We start from the raw sequence: 19,108 nt of genomic DNA on the forward strand, positions 1-19,108 counted from the left end.
GCGCACCAATTTCGGCGCAGGACACCGGGCGGACACGTGGTAAATGTGGTCTCTTATGGTCAATCTTCCAACGATCTGCCTACAAATACGTCACAATGCTGCAGACACCTTGGGGAAACGACAGAAAGGGCAGACTCATTCCTCTTGCGTTCACAGCCATATAAGGAGATCATGAAAGACAGAGCCTCAAAAATCCTTGTCATTTCCTGGATGCCAAGTCATCTTGGTTTTGCCTGAAGCTCACGTTAAAGGGCACGCACAGAGAAGATATTTGTATTTCTGGACACGTCAGAGTGTTTTCTTTCGAACAGTAGCAATTATATGCATAGTCGAGCATCTTTTTGTGACAAAATATCTTGTTTAAAACGGGAACGTTTTTCTTCCAAAAATGAAATAGCGCCACCATAAGTGTAAGAGGTTAACTGACTTGCCTAGTTAAATAAATATTAAATAATAAATATTTTAAAAAATCGGCCAAATCGGTGCCCAAAAATACAGATTTCCGATTGTTATAAAACCTTGAAATCGGCTCTAATTAATTGGCCATTCCGATTAATCGGTCGACCTCTAGTTCCAACACTGTCTTTGGAAAAAAAGGAGAAGAGGAGAGGTGAAATAACAGACGGTAAGAAGAGAGAGAGAGGATAGAGAGAGAGAAACAGAGAGAGGTGGACAGCATCACCAGCGCATGGGCACAGCAGAAGCACTGAGCACCTAGCTATGCTATAGAGGGGTCAGGGTAATGGAGGAGGAGGGGAGGGATGGCTGGCCATGTGTGTGTTGTGTGCTGTGCTGCTGGGTGCTGTGCTGCGTGGAACAGGAGAAGAGAGGCCAGCACAGCTGTAGTTGCCAGAGGTCAGAGCATTGACACACTGTCAAAGAGACTGAGAAAGAGGCACACACAGTCAGGCAGACCCCTCCTCTTAATGCTCCCTTTAACAAGGGGAAGGGCACCCTGGGGTTTAGGATTACCACCGTGGGAGACCAGAAGCCTGCCAGGCTGAGAGAGACTAGTGGTGGCTAAGTGTGGCTCGCGCTCAGGCTTACTACTGGCATTCAATTAAGCCCACCGTGCTACTGTACAAAGGACTGGAGGGAGGGAGGCATCCACAGCCTCACAGCCAAACTGCTGCAGTTGGCTAAATAATAACCAAGCTCTATTCAACATTGTTAGAAATCAAGCGGTCATAGCTGCATCACAGCACAATCTGTTGCGGTGCAAAAACATAAAAAGCTTGGTTTTATCAATCACAGACAGTGAGCATCCTGAACACTGCAGAACAATGCATACTTAATGCTCCCATAATTTCCTCCTCAGTAAAAAGCACTCCTGGGTAATTTGTCCCTTGTCACATGAGGCACTTCAATTTCAGCAGCAACTGCTGTTGTTGTTTAATCAGACCCATACAGTCATAGATCTGGATCAGATCATTACAATGCAATCAAGAGGCAGGTCTCAATTTCTGATGGATGCACAAAAAAACAAAGACTTTTTAAAAACTCTAATCATCTCAGAAAATAACAGTACATTATGAGGGTAAACGTGTTAAGCGTTTAAATAGCAATATTGTATCGGGAGCCACCCATCTCGTCATCCCTCACACTGTTTAGATATCAGAAGCAGGACCTGATCTTTGTCTCATCACTTTCTCCACTCTTTAATTTCACCTTCTCAGTGAAATAGCAAGGCTCTCTCATCCACCTCTTCCTCAGTTTCACTGCCAAGTCTACTCAACCCTGTAGGCTACCATCCATTGCCAACTCGTCCATGATACAGTCAACATTTTGGTATTATTTTTTACACCTTATAGTGTGCTCTAAAATACGGAGTATATATAGATTCTAAAAACATTAATTTATTCAACATAAAAAATATTAACATCTCAAAAGCGCCCGTTTTGACGTGGTTCAATTTAAGACATTGTTTACATCAGATTTCCAGAGTGGCTCTATGCTAATTGTTAAGTTATGAGCACCACCAACATAGTGAATGGGAAAATGGATTCAAAGGGAACTCTCTCCGCTGGTGATTTACTGAATGTACAATTCCAAAGGAGGGCTGTGATTGGTTAATGACCTATAATGTCAATTTCTCATACTATAATATGTCTTATCTTCAAAAGTAGCAGAGCCCACTCTGGAAATATGTTTGAAATGTTTGAAAAGTATTTTGTTCCAAACAATATGTATAAAATAAGCTAAATCAAAAAGGGCACTTTTTATGTTGAATAATTCATGTGAAAATGTGTTTTTCAGATTCTATTCATTCTCAATATTTTAGAGCAAACTATAAGAAGTGACCACAAGATGTTTTCTGTATCTGTCTCACGACTTCCACCGGAGTCGGTCCCTCTCCTTGTTCGAGCGGCGTTCGGCAGTCGACGTCACCGGCCTTCTAGCCATCACCAATCCACTTTTCATTTTCCATTTGTTTTGTCTTTGTTTATTTACCCTCTGGTTTCCCCCATATTTGTGTGCGTGTTTGTTTTATTTTAAGGGTGAATCTGACAGCTGGTAGATTGTTGCCGGGTTTTGTTATGACGCCTGTTTATTTATATTTATTTGTATTTTTCCAGCACCATAGTATTGTGTTTATACTGGTGTTTTTTTGTATTAAATACCTTGTCCACGCATCTTAGCTCTCCTGCGCCTGACTCTTTTCACCACTTACCCAAAGCCTTGACAGTATCATGTACAGTTCACAGATCATAGGGTCTTACAGTAGACATGTTCAGGTCTAAAAAGGGCCTAAAATGGCCACTTTCATCATGATTTTCTCAAAAATGTTTGTGATACAAATATATAAAAAGCATGTCAAACATCCATCCTTCCGAATTAAGTTTCTATGTGAGAAATGCCAGAACAATCTGAGATACAAAACAAACTTTTTGGGGCTATCCTTGCATGGAATCACCCAAATAATTTTTTGGGGGGTCAATCATACATGTATTTAATTATTTTTGGAAAGGGCACACAGAGCTGGTTTTGCCGCTTATAGATGTCCCCCAGTGTTTGTTATGAAGTTGACATGTTAATGAAGGAAAGTCACCCAGTAAAATACTACTTGAGTTAAAGTCTAAAATAATTAAGTTTTAAATATACTAAGTATCTAAAGTAAATATAATTGCTAAAATATACTTAAGTATCAAAAGTAAAAGTATAAATAATTTCAAATTCCTTATATTAAGCAAACCAGATGGCACCATTCATTTTTTTTGGGGGGGGAGGAGCAGGGGCACACTCCAAGTTCTCTTGAGAAGTGTGTAATTGGACCATTTTCTTGTCCTGCTAAGCATTCAAAATGTAACAATTACTTTTGGGTTTCAGGGAAAACATAAGGAGTAAAAAGTACATGATTTTCTTTAGGAATGTAGTGAAATAAAAGTATGATATATACAGTGTGTCAAAAAAGTATTTAGTCAGCCACCAATTGTGCAAGTTCTCCCACTTAAAAAGACGAGAGAGGTGTGTAATTTTCATCATAGGTACACCACGGCTAGTGGAGTTCAGACCACATGACCTTCTCCCATTCCTCCTCTGGATCATCCAGATGGTCATCGGCAAACTTCAGACGGGCCTGGACATGCACTGGCTTGAGCAGGGGGACCTTGCGTGCGCTGCAGTATTTTAATCCATTACGGCGTAGTGTGTTACTAATGGTTTTCTTTGAGACTGTGGTCCCAGCTCTCTTCAGGTCATTGACCAGGTCCTGCCGTGTAGTTCTGGGCTGATCCCTCACCTTCCTCATGATCATTGATGCCCCACGAGGTGAGATCTTGTATGGAGCCCCAGACCGAGGGTGATTGACCATCATCTTGAACTTCTTCCATTTTCTAATAATTGCACCAACAGTTGTTGCCTTCTCACCAAGCTGCTTGCCTATTGTCCTGTAGCCTATCCCAGCCTTGTGCAGGTCTACAATTTTATCCCTGGTGTCCTTACACAGCTCTCTGGTCTTGGCCATTGTGGAGAGGTTGGAGTCTGTTTGATTGAGTGTGTGGACAGGTGTCTTTTATACAGGTAACGAGTTCAAACAGGTGCAGTTAATACAGGTCATGAGTGGAGAACAGGAGGGCTTCTTAAAGAAAAACTAACAGGTCTGTGAGAGTCGGAATTCTTACTGTTTGGTAGGTGATCAAATACTTATGTCAAGCAATAAAATGCATATTAATTACTTAAAAATCATACAATGTGATTTTCTGTATTTTTAGATTCCATCTCTCACAGTTGAAGTGTACCTATGATGAAAATTACAGACCTCTACATGCTTTGTAAGTAGGAAAACCTGTAAAGTCGGCAGTGTATCAAATACTTGTTCTCCCCACTGTACGTATACATAGATTTAGAAAATACTGTATTCAGTGTGGTGCCTGGCCTTAGCCTATGCAGTATACTATTAAGGCTACCTGTAATTATGTAGTTCTAAGTTAGTATGGCTTCTGTTGTCAAAAAATATATCATGCTAGACTTCGATCAAGGAATTAGACTCTGTTTCAGATTCTGTTTTTTTTTCCTTTTTCCTAATAATGGAAATAACAATAAAATTATAGTTTTTGTGTTCAGTCAAGTCCTTCCTTCGAAATGGCTATCCATATTTTGACCTTATCCTTACAACCTCACAGACTATCTCTGACAGCAGCCAATCAGACTCTGTAACACCCATAACATCCATAACGGTAATTCTATGGTCTAAAGTAAAAAGCTATTTTTATAGCACTTTGCCGTGGGAGATCAAAACATTATCTTTATTTCTAGGGTAGACCCTGTAAGTAAATACTATATGTTTGTATACCTAGCCACAGGAATCTACCCATGTCAATTATGAATCATTATAAACCTTCCTTTTGCTCCTCATACTATAAACAGACAGACACGAGCACACGTACATGCACACACACACTCACAGACGCACGCACGCACGCACACACACACGCACACACACACACACACACACACACACACACACACACACACACACACACACACACACACACACACACACACACACACACACACACACACACACACACACACACACACACACACTCACAGACGCACGGCACGCACGCACGCACACACACACACACACACTCACAGACGCACGCACGCACGCACACACACACACACGCACACACACACACACACACACACACACAGCTGCAACAGGGTGCCCTTCAACTTTCAATTATCAAAGCAATAAGCTGACCCACAGACTAAATCCCAACACCAGGAAGATGATATTGACAAGAAATATCTACTAACAATAATCCCACTATAAGCTCGAAGAAAATTTACATTTCATACAAATTACAACTGTGTTTGCATTGTGATGATGACTCACCCTGGCCAATGCATTAACTCCCACCTGCTTCAATCAACAATATTCCTATGTCTAGTTCCCTCTAGTCCGGCGGTCTGACATGTGTCCATAACATTGTCAACACATGGTCATTCCCTATTGGATAGGTGCACCTGAGGTCTCTGTGTAGACTACTCATCTTTCACCAAACTAACATAGAAGAATAACAGTTTTGTGTGCAGTCTATGGCTAGCCTACAAATTATATTACAGGGTCCAAGATGAACCTCACAAGAATAACACAAGTAAACAACAATAGCATCCTTATTGTGAATGTGACTAACAAAATCATTTGTTTCACGATTCAAATCCAAACAACCAATAAGAAAGATTGATGCTAATTGGGAGACGTGGCTGTTGCTCAGCCAATACAATTTTTTGTTGTTGCTGTTGTTACTGTTGCTATTTGTCTTTATTTTGAACAAACATCCAACAGTGCACACCTCTCTGGTCATACCTTGCAGGATGAAAACAAACAACGGACTGTTCTATTCAAGCTTCACTACAGCTTCTAACCATACACCTTCTTACCTCAGTGGTTCTTACCTCAGTGGTTCCTCATATTGACTGAAACTTTAAACGGCACAAAAAGTGATTCAATTATTGCAGGATTAGTGAAACAAATCAATTGAAACGATTTCATTTCTCTTAGATGTGGAGGCTAGAATACATCACAACAACTCCCTTGTAAGTCACTCACGAGCCACACACAAAGAACTCAAAGGCCTCAAATACAAAATGTATGCATCATGTTTACTCCTTCACTAGTCCTTCCTTACTCCTTCACTCCTCCTTCCTTACTCCTTCACTCTTCCTTCCTTACTCCTTCACTCCTCCTTCCTTACTCCTTCACTCTTCCGTCCTTACTCATTCACTCTTTCTTCCTTACTCCTTCACTCCTCCTTCCTTACTCCTTCACTCTTTCTTCCTTACTCCTTCACTCCTCCTTCCTTACTCCTTCACTCTTCCTTCCTTACTACTTTACTCCTCCTTCCTTACTCCTTCACTCCTCCTTCCTTACTCCTTTACTACTCCTTCCTTACTCCTTCACTCCTCATTCCTTTCTACTTTACTCCTCCTTCACTCCTCCTTCCTTACTCCTTCACTCCTCCTTCCTTACTCCTTCACTCTTCCTTCCTTCCTCTTTCACTCCTACTTCCTTACTCCTTCACTCCTTCTTCCTTAGTCCTTCACTCCTCCTTCCTTACTCCTTCACTCCTCCTTCCTTACTCCTTCACTACTCCTTCCTTAATCATTCACGCTTCCTTCCTCTTTCACTCCTACTTCCTTACTCCTTCACTCCTCCTTCCTTACTCCTTCACTCCTCCTTCCTTAGTCCTTCACTCCTCCTTCCTTACTCCTTCACTCCTCCTTCCTTACTCCTTCACTCCTCCTTCCTTAATCATTCACGCTTCCTTACTCTTTCACTCCTACTTCCTTACTCCTTCACTCCTCCTTCCTTACTCCTTCACTCCTCCTTCCTTAATCATTCACTCTTCCTTCCTCTTTCACTCCTACTTCCTTACTCCTTCACTCCTCCTTCCTTACTCCTTCACTCCTCCTTCCTTACTCCTTCACTCCTCCTTCCTTACTCCTTCACTCCTCCTTCCTTAATCATTTACTCTTCCTTCCTCTTTCACTCCTACTTCCTTACTCCTTCACCCCTCCTTCCTTACTCCTTCACTCCTCCTTCCTTACTCCATCACTCCTCCTTCCTTACTCCTTCACTCCTCTTTTCTCACACTCCATACTACTGCTCCAGCCTTTGCTGGAAATGTGATTACATGGGTGGTGTGCTCCTGTGGGTCTCTATGGCATGATGCTCATCATAAAAGCATCCCTCTATCCGGGTTACATGCTGGGAAATGGGGCCTCGCATTGAGGGACTAAAAACTGTCAATCATACTGAACAAAGGAGCCAAGAACATTTTAAAAAGAAGTTCATCTGTACAAATATTCTCCTCAGCGGGCAATAACTGCTGCCTTTTTATTCATTCTCACAGCAATAAATTGACTACACAAAGACTCAGTCAATTAAAACTATCTCCCCCTATGACAGATGATAAGCGCATCAGTGCTCAGTGCTCTGATTTAAAAAAATGCTAATATGCTCTATGCAGACAAGTGGCAGAACTTTTTTTTTAAGCAATAACATTCCATAAATGCATAAAAGGCTTGTTTGTGTGCATCAATGGTAATGATTCATAGTGACCACAGCCAAGAAAGAAAGGAAAGAGATACTAGTCTTTCAGGCACTCTTTGGCACAAAGAGTGTATTTGGCACAAATCAACACAACAGGACACACACACACACACACACACACGCACGCACACACACACACCTAAGAACCACATGGACCATAATGGGTATAAACAATTATAAATCTTATTTTTAATGCATTCAATTAATAGGACAGCCTACTTAAACATCATAAAATCAAAATCATCTCATAACCTATTGTTGTTATTATTAATTGTTAGGCCTATTATTAGGCTATTATTATTATTATTATTATTATCAATATCATCATAATTATGATCATTATTAGCCTACCACTTTTTCTTGGTTCAAGTCGTAGGCTACAATGGTAGGAGCCTATCATCATCATCATCATCATCACCATCATCATCTGCCTATATCATTTTCCGGGTGTGAGGTTATTATACAATTATGCAACAGACCCTATGTGGGTTAACCTATGTGGTTTCTAGGACGAAGTATGCTGCACGTGGCTACATACAATATAACCAAAGGGCGCATGGATTCAATATTATTATTTTTTTAAGCAACATCCATGCTGTTATATAGGCTAATATGATAATATTTTCAGAGTGTCAAACAAGTTCGTGCCAGCTACACATCACCACCTACTCAAGTGTGAGATCATTGATGAACAAATATCGGTTTCTAAATTCCATTGGCACACACTCACAAACACACCAATATAATACACATGGAACTGAATTCCCCAAAACAAGATGAACGTTCAAGGAATAAACGTAAGAGAATAATATGTTCAAGTTCACGGTCGGCCGAGATGGTCAGTGCTTCTATAGTTTCGTTCAACCATGTCTGCAGCGGAGACGGTATAGAAATATATAGGGCTAGATATGATGCACTATCTTTGGTCTGCAGCACCAGCTTCTGATAGGGGGAAAAGGCGGTTCCGTTCCAAAAAGGTGTTATCCTGCAGAGGTAGTAGTAGCCTAGAAAGGATATCAATAAACACTTACCGACTAAAGCGTTGAGGAGTAATCCAAAAATGCATGGAACAAGGCAGAGCCTTCTGGTAGCCATTTAATCACTTTGAAATATATTACGATACTTGAAAAAACAACGTGAGGCGATCAGAAGAAAACAGACATACAGCTAGCTCTTCATGTTCCGAGCTACAACAATTGGTGGCTCGCAGGGGTAGAACTTGCTTGCGCCATTTTGCACATCTATCAGGAATCTGTCAGCATCTCGTGCTCTCTCCTCTATTCCTCTGTATCCCAGAGCCGCTGCCTCACACACATATCCACGTTGTAGCTTTTACCACGAACTGCACTTCTCTTCCATCTGTCTCCCCTCCTCCCTCTACTGCATTCGCAATTTTTTTTTTAGGAGACTCTACTCTGGGAACAAAAGCGACCAGACCGCTGCACTCACAAGGCATATATTAAAGCCACTATTAAGCTATGCTTAGTTTGCAAGTAGATCTATATTTAAAACAAATATTATACCATAATTTGTACCATTAGAGTACTGAATCCAAATAATTTATTCCCATCGTTATAGGCTAAGCCAAATGTATAAACGTTTGCTAGTTGTAGCCTAACATTAATTTCATGTTTTCTAATGTGTAGTTTAGGCCTATAATAATATAATAATACTTAATTTTGTGAATAATATTCGAACAATACTGTTATCTGTTGAGTTGTATTACTAGTATTATGAAATATAATGATACATGTTAGTCAAAGGACAAATAACTGAAATATAATTTTTGGTGAAGGTGTCAAAATGTGAAATGAAAACAACATGATTTTTTGTTGAAGGTGTTAAAATCTGAAATGAAAACAACAATGGCAAAGTGCGCTCACAAATCACCCCTTATGCTGCTCGACATTTCAGTGATTTATTGTCCATCAATTATTCTGGACCACTTTCGGATCACATCGTTGAAAAAAAAAAATGTAACATGGTCGACCAAGAGAAGAGGAGTGACATCTAACGGTGATGAACATTATTGCAACTTATCAGCAGAGCATCACGAGGTGGAATTCCCAAATTGAAGCGCCGTTATAGCGTAGTTGCCGCCTCTGTTCAGCTATTATATTCCACTCCATGCTTCTCCTGTCGTTTTGCTAATTCTCTCTATGTCCATTCAGAAAGTTTCATTAAGAGAGGTACAAATAATACGTAAAAATCTAAGAAAGTCATGAAGATCTGCATGTGCGAGGAATGAAGACGGGTGAATTGTGTGTTTCTTTCCTCTCATTAATGGGATGCTACTGAAGCAAACGTAGCTCGATTAAATCTTGAAAATCTTTTTTCCATATATCATTATTTCTTTCTCATTACGGAGTCCTCTCTCGCCATTTTAAACAACATAATATTTCATTGATCCTACCTCCTCACATTGTTTCTTGTTGTTCTTAAAATTCAAATTCTATATTGCGCCAAGTTTGAGCGCACCCCATCTTCCATAACGTTGTCATGGAATATATCAATGTTGTTTCCAACCATATAATTAAGAATTACAAGAATTGAATAGGATCTCAATGTTTCCAACTACCAATCAGCAACTAAACTAAATCCGGATGCATATTGAACGTTGAGATTGCTGAAAGGCCAGTCTCTTTGGCAAATGACAGGAGTGGAATGTTAGCTAAAAAATACTGTTATCCAGACTACAGTTACTGTAACTGTACATTTAGAAGGTGATATTTCAGAATATGTTGCGAGTAGGCCTAGATTATATGCCTATAATATAGGCCTATAGGTAAAGTAGCCTGTAAATGAACTGTGGTGTACTGCTATATTGCATGAACACCTTTATAGCATACGGTAAGCCTAGCCTATGGTCCAGGAAGGCTCAATCACATTTTGGCATTAAAAATATAAATATGCCTATTCATGGACTCTGTCCACTTTAATTCATTTCATGATAATATTCTATCTTTAATCTCCATATACGCTCTGTCCATTTTCATTCATTTCATGATAATATTGTATCTTTAATCTCCATATACCCAAAACACAACAAAATGATTTTATATAGGCCTACTAAAGTTGTTATTGTACTCCGTTATGTTACTATGCGTAAGGCAATCCTACTATGCAAACAACATTTTCATTAGTTATCCTTAGTAATGCACAGGTTTGATTTCCTTAATAGGCCCACCTCTTATGGTGTGATTGCAATCTTGGAGGTTCTAATTTACATCTTATTAACCCCCCTCTCTTGTTCTAAGCGCCTGGTGCCTCAGTTTGAGGTAGCCTAATGGAACCAAGTAATAGACCTACTGTAAGTCTGCAACATTAACCGACTGTCATGTGTAGGAGAGGATATGTGTGAGAAATGTAAAAAGATAAAGCCTCTGTTTTTCTCTAAGGTGAACTATTGTAATCACAAAACTACACATACCTCCTACTAAGTTCTTCAAAGATGACAAGTTGGGCTATTTTGTATTCTTGTATCGATATCTAATTACAGTGTGTCCATAATGTTTCTCCTATTTTAGTGTATGGCATGTGTTCCACCGAGGTGTAATGAATTGAGAGTTGTGGGAATGTACGTTTTTGGTTTCCCATTGGTTCCGGGAACAAAGCCATACGTTTCCTGACCAGTAAAACCACATGTTTTGTTAATGTTCTGAGAACGGAAATGAAAGGTTATTTGAAGGTAATTAAATAATGTTCTGAGAACGTTCTCCAAATGTTCATATTTTTAAGGGCATTTTAAGGTTATGAAGGCCACTTAATGTTTCAGTAAGTCTTTTTCAACTCCAAGCAACAATAGGACACATGGAAATTAATTTGTTTGGTATTAAAAATGCAAACACATTTCTTCTTATTGTGGCAAAGCATCAGTAAGATTCTAACCTATGATTTTCTGTTTTTTATCCATTGAATGAATCCACTGCACCACCAGGATGGAGCTAGCACGCCATGTTTTTATAACTCATACAAAGCTGTTCAATTTAGTCTATTCAAACAGACCCCATTTCAAAGGAAACAAGCACTCAATAACGTTCTGAGAATTATATGTTTCTTAGAGCTTGGTGAGAGCGTGGTTGTCCTATGGTTATTTTGCATACAACCTTCCCACAACATTTTGTGAATGGTGCAGGATATTTGCTTGGTTTTGGAACATTCTCAGCACATTTGAGGAACTTTAAAAAATATAGTTATTTTCTTGGTATTTCATTACTTTAACAGAACGTTTCCCTAAAAGTTCAAACGTGGTTACATTTACTGTTTGGTGATGTCCTAGAAACGTTTTCCAACTGGTTTGGCATTGTGAATGTTCTCAAATAGTTATGAAACAATGTTCTGTGGGAATTTCAGTACATCAGCATAACATTTCCCACAGGTTTCCTATGGTATTATTTAAAGTAATGTTCACGTAATGTTCAGCGAACCTTAAGAAACAACGTTCTTCTGTGGGAATTTCAGTACATCAGCATAACATTTCCCACAGGTTCCCTATGGTATTATTTAAAGTAATGTTCACGTAATGTTCAGCGAACCTTAAGAAACAACGTTCTTCTGTGGGAATTTCAGTACATCAGCATAACATTTCCCACAGGTTCCCTATGGTATTATTTAAAGTAATGTTCACATAATGTTCAGCGAACCTTAAGAAACAACGTTCTTCTGTGGGAATTTCAGTACTTCAGTATAACGTTTTTTGCAGGTTTCCTCATGGCTCTATTTAAAACCATGTTCTCAGAACATTAAGAAAACTTTCCGTAAAAACCACAAGAAAACAGTGAAGTTCAAATAACTTTCTAAGAATGTTATTTAAAAACATATACATTCCTTTCTCACGTCAGCAAAACTCTCTCTATCCTCTATCTTGTTAAGTGTGTTCAGTTGTGTTGGCCGCACCCACTAATGCCACACCTGATCTTATGTGCTCGCTGACACCGGTTACACAGGGAACAGAGAACCAAGAGCAGTTAAGGCAGAACTCTCCGTAGCCATACGTATCCAGGCATGCTTGTTCATGGGTGACTGTAATATTAGTGAAACATCAAGACCAAAGATGATCAGAAGGAGGTCAAAGAAGGGTTACAAACAGTCAGACATCTTTGTTCAGTTATCCTCATCTCTTTATTAAGATGATTTATTTACACAACAGTAGTTTGCTCAGACATCTTGAGTTGCTGTGAGTTTGACAGGTTCACTGATGGTAACACAGTGTGGATAAACTTATAAAAAAACAAGATTACTTCTCATCCATGTCCACAACTTTGACCAGCCATATATACACTGAGTATACAAAACATTAGGAACACCTGCTCTTTCCATGAGTTAGACTGACCAGGTGAAAGCTATGATCCCCTATTGATGTCACTTGTTTAATCCACTTCAATCAGTGTAGATGAAGGGGAGAACATATGTTAAGCATTGAGACAATTGAGACATGGATTATGTATATGTATCATTCAGAGGGTGAATGGCCATTACAAAATATTTAAGTGACTTTGAACGGGCTATGGTAGTAGGTGTGAGGCGCACCGGTGTGAGTGTGTCAAGAACTGCAATGCTGCTGGGTTTTTCAGGCTCAAGTTTCCTGTGTGTCTCAAGAATGGTCCACCACCCAAAGGACATCCAGCCAAAAGGGGTGGAACTCAATATTAGAAGGGTGATCGTAATTTTTAGTACACTCAGAGTATATGTTACAGCCACCTCCGAAACTAAAGGTTTCATCAGGAATTTATCGCTAACACAAACATCCTCTCATTTTTTAAAAGACCAAGTTAAATTGCACTTCTTGACATTTTTGAGACTGACAGTCAGTCTGAAGTTGCCATGGCCCCAACTTCCATAACAATTTAATAAACCAATGCTGGAATGCATACAAAGGGGAAGACATATTACTGTGCAAAGCTGATGCCAACATGGAAGGGGCCATGTGTAGTGATGGACAGGTGTGTTAATCAGCGAGGATGGCTGTGACGACACACTGTGCAAGCGGGAGAGAAGAGCATCAGAGCACTGCCCGGACGTACGTAATGTAGCACCGACTCCCTCATAGACACCCTCTACTGCCTCCGTCACGCAGCGATACCGCCGCCAACATGTTATTTCTACTTTCACAATGCAAGCGCTTTTTCAAGACACTGCACACATACACATATGAAGATAATAGAAGTGCTCGTTCACAAGAAGTGCTCCAACAGCAAGAGTTGACGACGATAGCGCGGGTGAGTATGACGTGAAAGAGGTTGTATACATACGACACATTGAACATAATGTACTGTAAAAAAAAAAGAAGACTGAGTTCTGCTGGTGGCACAAGACCAGGGTCTCTATGATTGGACATTCAGGATAAAGCACAGTTCAGCTGGTTAAGAAGTAGAAGAAGAATGCACAAATGTGACATCACTGGACAAGGTAGCTCACCACAAAGCACCAGAGAGGACACAGAGCCAGAATACATTGATCTTTTCTTTTTTAACAAAACTAAAAACAAAACAATATATGCCATTTAGCAGAAACTTTTTATCAGAATCTGTGTATCAGTGTTTGTGGTGAGGTTTTGTTTGATAACTAATGACGTGCTTTAGAGTCGGGGACACTGTACATGCTGGCATGTTCCTCTACAGTTTTATGCAAAGACAGGCCACCTGACTAGGGAACAGTAAAGACCAGTATTCCACAGAAATGTCTGCACTGAGAGGTAAGACCTGCAGGTAGACGGTCCTCTTCAACAATCAATCACCGCTCCTCAAATCCACTCTTCTTGGCACTGATATCACAAGGGTTTCCCTGCACCACTTTCCCTAACCTCACCCCTACTTGCCTTCACCCCCCGCCCCTTACCTCCCTGACCTCATCACTCTCTTCACATCATCCCCCTCCCACCTCCCCGCCCCGCACCTGCATCCACTCACCACTCAAGTGTTTATTCTTAGAGTCGAAAATAAATCCACTGCAACAAGTGATATTTCCAGCCAAGATAAGACAAGACAAGCAGTATTACGTCATCTTCTGCCAGCTTGGCTCCCACAAAAGTATTCTTATAAACATAATCTCCTTATTCATAATGATCTTCATTACATTAACAAGCAACCAACAAAATGAGGTATTCTATTGATAAAAGTTATAAAAAAGAGAGGATCCCGTTATTGAACTAACGTGCATATTTGATCAGATTAGAGCAAGATTTTACTACATTGAGCATCACATCTGCTTACTCTGGGCAAATATGCTTACAGTAAGGAACACTATGTACTGCAAGATATGTGGTTAGAAGGAAACAGTAAAAAGAACCAACTGGACCTCTTCAGTGAGAGCACACATTCTTCATGCCGGAGGCAGTTTTATGTCTTCAACGTTGGCTCTGTTTTCAACAGACCACACAAAGCTGCTGCAATAGGTGCCCCTCGAGTAAGAGTTTGAAACAGAGCTGAGAATGACACAACAAGGTGTGTATGTTAAAACGGACGCTTCAGTAGAAATGTGAGTGAAGAACATTTAACACCTTCTCTAATGTTGCATATATACAATGCATACTGTACGCCTGTGAGATTAAAATGAACTGCAAACAGTCACTTTCTCACAGCTTCACTCAGTCTAAAAAAAGATATTGGTAGTTATACTGTACACACAGTCCTATTAAATATTGTATTGGGTGGACACCTTTCATTAAAATGTAACTGACTAAATAACCCTTAATGAGTTCATCAGAGCACAACGATTCATTTCTAAAAGGAATTTTGAGTCCATAATGACTGGACTAATTGTATGGATCATAGATGGACTGAGAACGTTTTCCTGAAGAGCGTGCTGTTCCCAATAGACCAGAAGGATACGTCTTGAGAACGTTTTCCTGAAGAGCGTGCTGTTCCCAATAGACCAGAAGGATACGTCTTGAGAACGTTTTCCTGAAGAGCGTGCTGTTCCCAATAGACCAGAAGGATACGTCTTGAGAACGTTTTCCTGAAGAGCGTGCTGTTCCCAATAGACCAGAAGGATACGTCTTGAGAACGTTTTCCTGAAGAGCGTGCTGTTCCCAATAGACCAGAAAGATACGTCTTGAGAAAGAAAAAAAAAGCCAAAACAGGAGCATGTAGTGTACGAGACTGAGAATGTATGGGGTTTTCAATGCATTTAAGGGTTGTGAGATGAGAACACAACATTGACATTGATCAACATTGATTTTGCTTAGATAAAGTTTGAGCATGCCTGATCCTGAGTGAGGTCTGTTCAAAGTATAAAACTGGAATGCTTTAGTTATGAGACTCTTCTATATGCCTCTGAGTTCTAGCACTTATCTGGACGATCTTGAGTCCTCATTCATCTGACAGACCATAAGACTCAATGTCTTGGGCCACGTTTACAACAGGCCCATTATACCTGTATAGTCTTTGATATGGGCATACTCTAATTTAGACAAAAAGCCTCACACAATGTATGACAAGATATTCTTGTCCTTGTGTGGAGACTATTTTGAATAAAAAAAATTGTTAGGGTACACAAAAGGTAACTATAAGAAATGTAAGCATGCATTATGTTCAGTAAAATAATAAAGATGCTTGTTTAAAAATGCTATAATGGAAGAAATGAAAACATGAGGGTAATACAGAATAGAGGATCTGTGTTTGTCAGAAGGATTATTTACAGTCCCAATATAAAGTCTACACCACTTTGAACTTTTTCCCCACATTCTGTTGCATTACAAAGTGGGATTGAAGTAGATTTAATTGTATGTTCTGTCATTGATCTAAACAAAATACTCCACAATGTGAAAGTGAAAAGAAAATTATACACAAATTAAACAACTAAAATATAGTTGTTGCATAAGTAGTCACCCATTTGTTTAGGCAAGCCTAAAGTAGTTCAGACGTAACATTTGGCTTAACAAATCACATAAGTTACATGGACTCACTCAGTAAGAAATAATAGGGGTTGAACTGATTTTTGAATGACTACCCCTTCCTCTGTCTGCCATACATACACCATCTGTAAGGTCCCTCAGTCAAGTATTGCATTTCAAGATTCAACTACAAGACCAGGGAGCTTTTGGAAAGCCTCATAAAGAAGGGCAGTGATTGGTAGATGGGTAACCACAACACATCAGACATTGAATATATCTTTAAGCATGGTCAATAATTATGCTGTGAATGATGTATTAAATCACCCAGAGACATCAAAGATGCAGTCGTCCTTCTGAACTGAGCTGCAGGAGAGGAAGGAAACTGCTTAGGGGTGTCACCATGAGGCCATAAGGGGATTTTAAAACAGTTAAGAGTTCAATGGCTGTGATGGGAGAAAACAGAGGCTGGATCAACAAGATTGCAGTGACTCCACAATAATGACCTAACTGACAGAGTGGAAAGAAGAATACACATTTTCCAAAACATGCATATGTGTACAACAAGGCACTAAAGTAATATTGCAAAAAAACATGGCAAATTAATACACTTTTTGGCCTAAAAGCAAAGCCTTATGTTTGGTGCAATTCCAACACAACACATCACTGAGTAACTACCTTCTTATTTTCAAGCATGGGGTGGCTGCATCATGGTATAGGTATGCTTGACATTGGCAAAGACTGGGGAGTTTTTCAGGATGAAAAGAAAACGGATGGAGCTAAGCACACAGGGAAAACCCTGCTTCCCTCTGCTTTATACCAGACACCTGAGGAGGAATTCACCTTTCAGCAGGACAATAACCTATAACACAAAGCCAAATCTAAACTGGAGTTGCTTACCAAGAAGACAGTGAATGTTCCTGAGTGGCCAAGTTACAGCTTTGACTTAAATCTGCGCAATTGTTTTTGGCAAGACTTGAAAATTGCTGCCTAGCCATTATCCCCAACACCTTGACAGAGCTTGAAGATGTGCAAAGCTCTTATGAGACTTACCCAGGAAGACTCACAGCGGTAATCACTGCCAAAGGTGTTTCTAACATGTATTAACTCAGGAGGGTGAATACTTACCTAATCAAGGTATATTAGTGTTTATTTTTCATTCATCTTTTAAAAAATATGTAATTTTTCTTCCACTTTAAAATGACAGAGTATATAAAAATGACAAATAAATCCAATTTAATTCCACAATGTAACGCAACAATATGTGAATAAAGTTCAAAGGGTTGTAGACTTTACATATGATATTGTGAACGACCTCAGGCTGGTGAGAGTCAAAAGTACAAAGAAAGAATGTAAATATGGCTGAAAATAGAAGTGGTTTCTAGGTCTATTTCTCTATGATATTTCCACCCCCCTCTCACCTGCAGAGGGAGGAGCTCAAACACAGCTGAGAAAGGATGAGTGAGATGGCATCACAAAGGGTGACGCCTCCCAACGGAGGCTTGTTCATCTGTAGTAGGTCTAGTAACAGGCTATCATATAGCAGGCCTAGTAACTAAACTGCTGCATGATTTACCTAAGGTGAAATGTGATTTGAGGTAACTGGTAAATTAAAAATGTTTTTCTTCTCCCGTCCAAAGTAGATGTAACATTGAGGGGGGTGACGACAGCTGGAAACCCAGATCTAATGGGACAACCGATAATGAGGAAAAGGACAATAAACAGAGATCTGAGACAGTCTGTTATGTACCATACGTGTCATTTCCTGTAGGCAATACACATTGATGTATATAGAAAGAAGAGGACAAGAAGTTATTCCTGAAATGATTGAAGGCTATGAATTCAAACAGTTAAAAAACAGATTCCATAAGTTGCACCTATCTGCATGACACAATTCAAATCACCAACCATCCTGTAAAGAAATGAGGTAGTGCTGTTGACTGGGAGCAAAACCAGGAGACTGCTGCTATAAGCTGTTATTTTGTCATACACCTACACATCTCATCTAGTCCCCCCCCCAAAAAAAATAATGCAACCGATATCAACTACATGTACTGTATCCTGTTCCTTCAAATTTTCTTCAATTGCCTCATTTATTTTCCTTTTTCTTAATTTTCAACATATTTGTCCTATTTTTATTGAATATAATCATCTATATAAATATACAGAGGTTAAAAAATGCACCTAAAATATTAGGCACCTGAGACCCCCAAGTCAGGGAGACCCCCAGTCAGGGAATGTGTGTGGATCCTGAGACAGCAGGAGGTTGGAGAGAGAGAGACAAGAGGTCTGCACTCTCAGTGTCTAAATATAAGGCTTCTTTCCTGGTGCTGGGGCAGGAGCATCCATACAGTGGAACAGCCAATAGGAACAGTTCAGTCATTGGAAAGGAGCCAGAGTGAGAGTGAAAGGGTCACAAGGTCACGGTTCTGCTCTATCTTCATCCATGGTGCTGAATCAAGAGCCTCTCCTCCATCATCAGTTGACCAAAGGTAGGTCTTGAAGTACCACACGGCCCACGCTCAATCTCAGAGTCCAACAGGTCAAGGCTTATGAAAAAAGGAATATCCTCCTTTCTACATTATGCTTCCGTCATCGTATGTCTGTAACAGGAGCCTGTAGCAAAGTACAGAGTAAGGCCAGACTAACATACTGCTGCTATGCAACAAAATGAATACCCATACCTACTAGCACTAAAAAATATATACTGTATATAT

General features: G+C 39.8%; 2 protein-coding genes across 3 annotated transcripts in view; both read right to left on the minus strand.

The window, feature by feature from the left end:
• Positions 1-8,699, minus strand: part of igdcc3 (immunoglobulin superfamily, DCC subclass, member 3) — a 111,794-nt gene extending 103,095 nt beyond the window's left edge. Inside the window, exon 1 of the mRNA XM_064977360.1 lies at positions 8,593-8,699. Within this exon, the coding sequence (XP_064833432.1) occupies positions 8,593-8,656 (64 nt within the window). The 5' untranslated portion in view covers positions 8,657-8,699. The remainder of the gene's footprint in view (positions 1-8,592) is intronic.
• A 7,418-nt stretch (positions 8,700-16,117) lies between these two features.
• The window catches only part of igdcc4 (immunoglobulin superfamily, DCC subclass, member 4), an 86,808-nt gene continuing 83,817 nt past the window's right edge, over positions 16,118-19,108 (minus strand). For both annotated transcript variants that reach the window (XM_064977382.1, XM_064977374.1), the window contains one exon: positions 16,118-19,108. This exon is cut by the window's right edge and continues 959 nt beyond it. The gene's annotated coding sequence lies outside the window, so the exon portion shown is untranslated.

The sequence above is a fragment of the Oncorhynchus masou genome, chromosome 1 (assembly GCF_036934945.1).
Source record: "Oncorhynchus masou masou isolate Uvic2021 chromosome 1, UVic_Omas_1.1, whole genome shotgun sequence".
Lineage (NCBI taxonomy): Eukaryota > Metazoa > Chordata > Actinopteri > Salmoniformes > Salmonidae > Oncorhynchus > Oncorhynchus masou.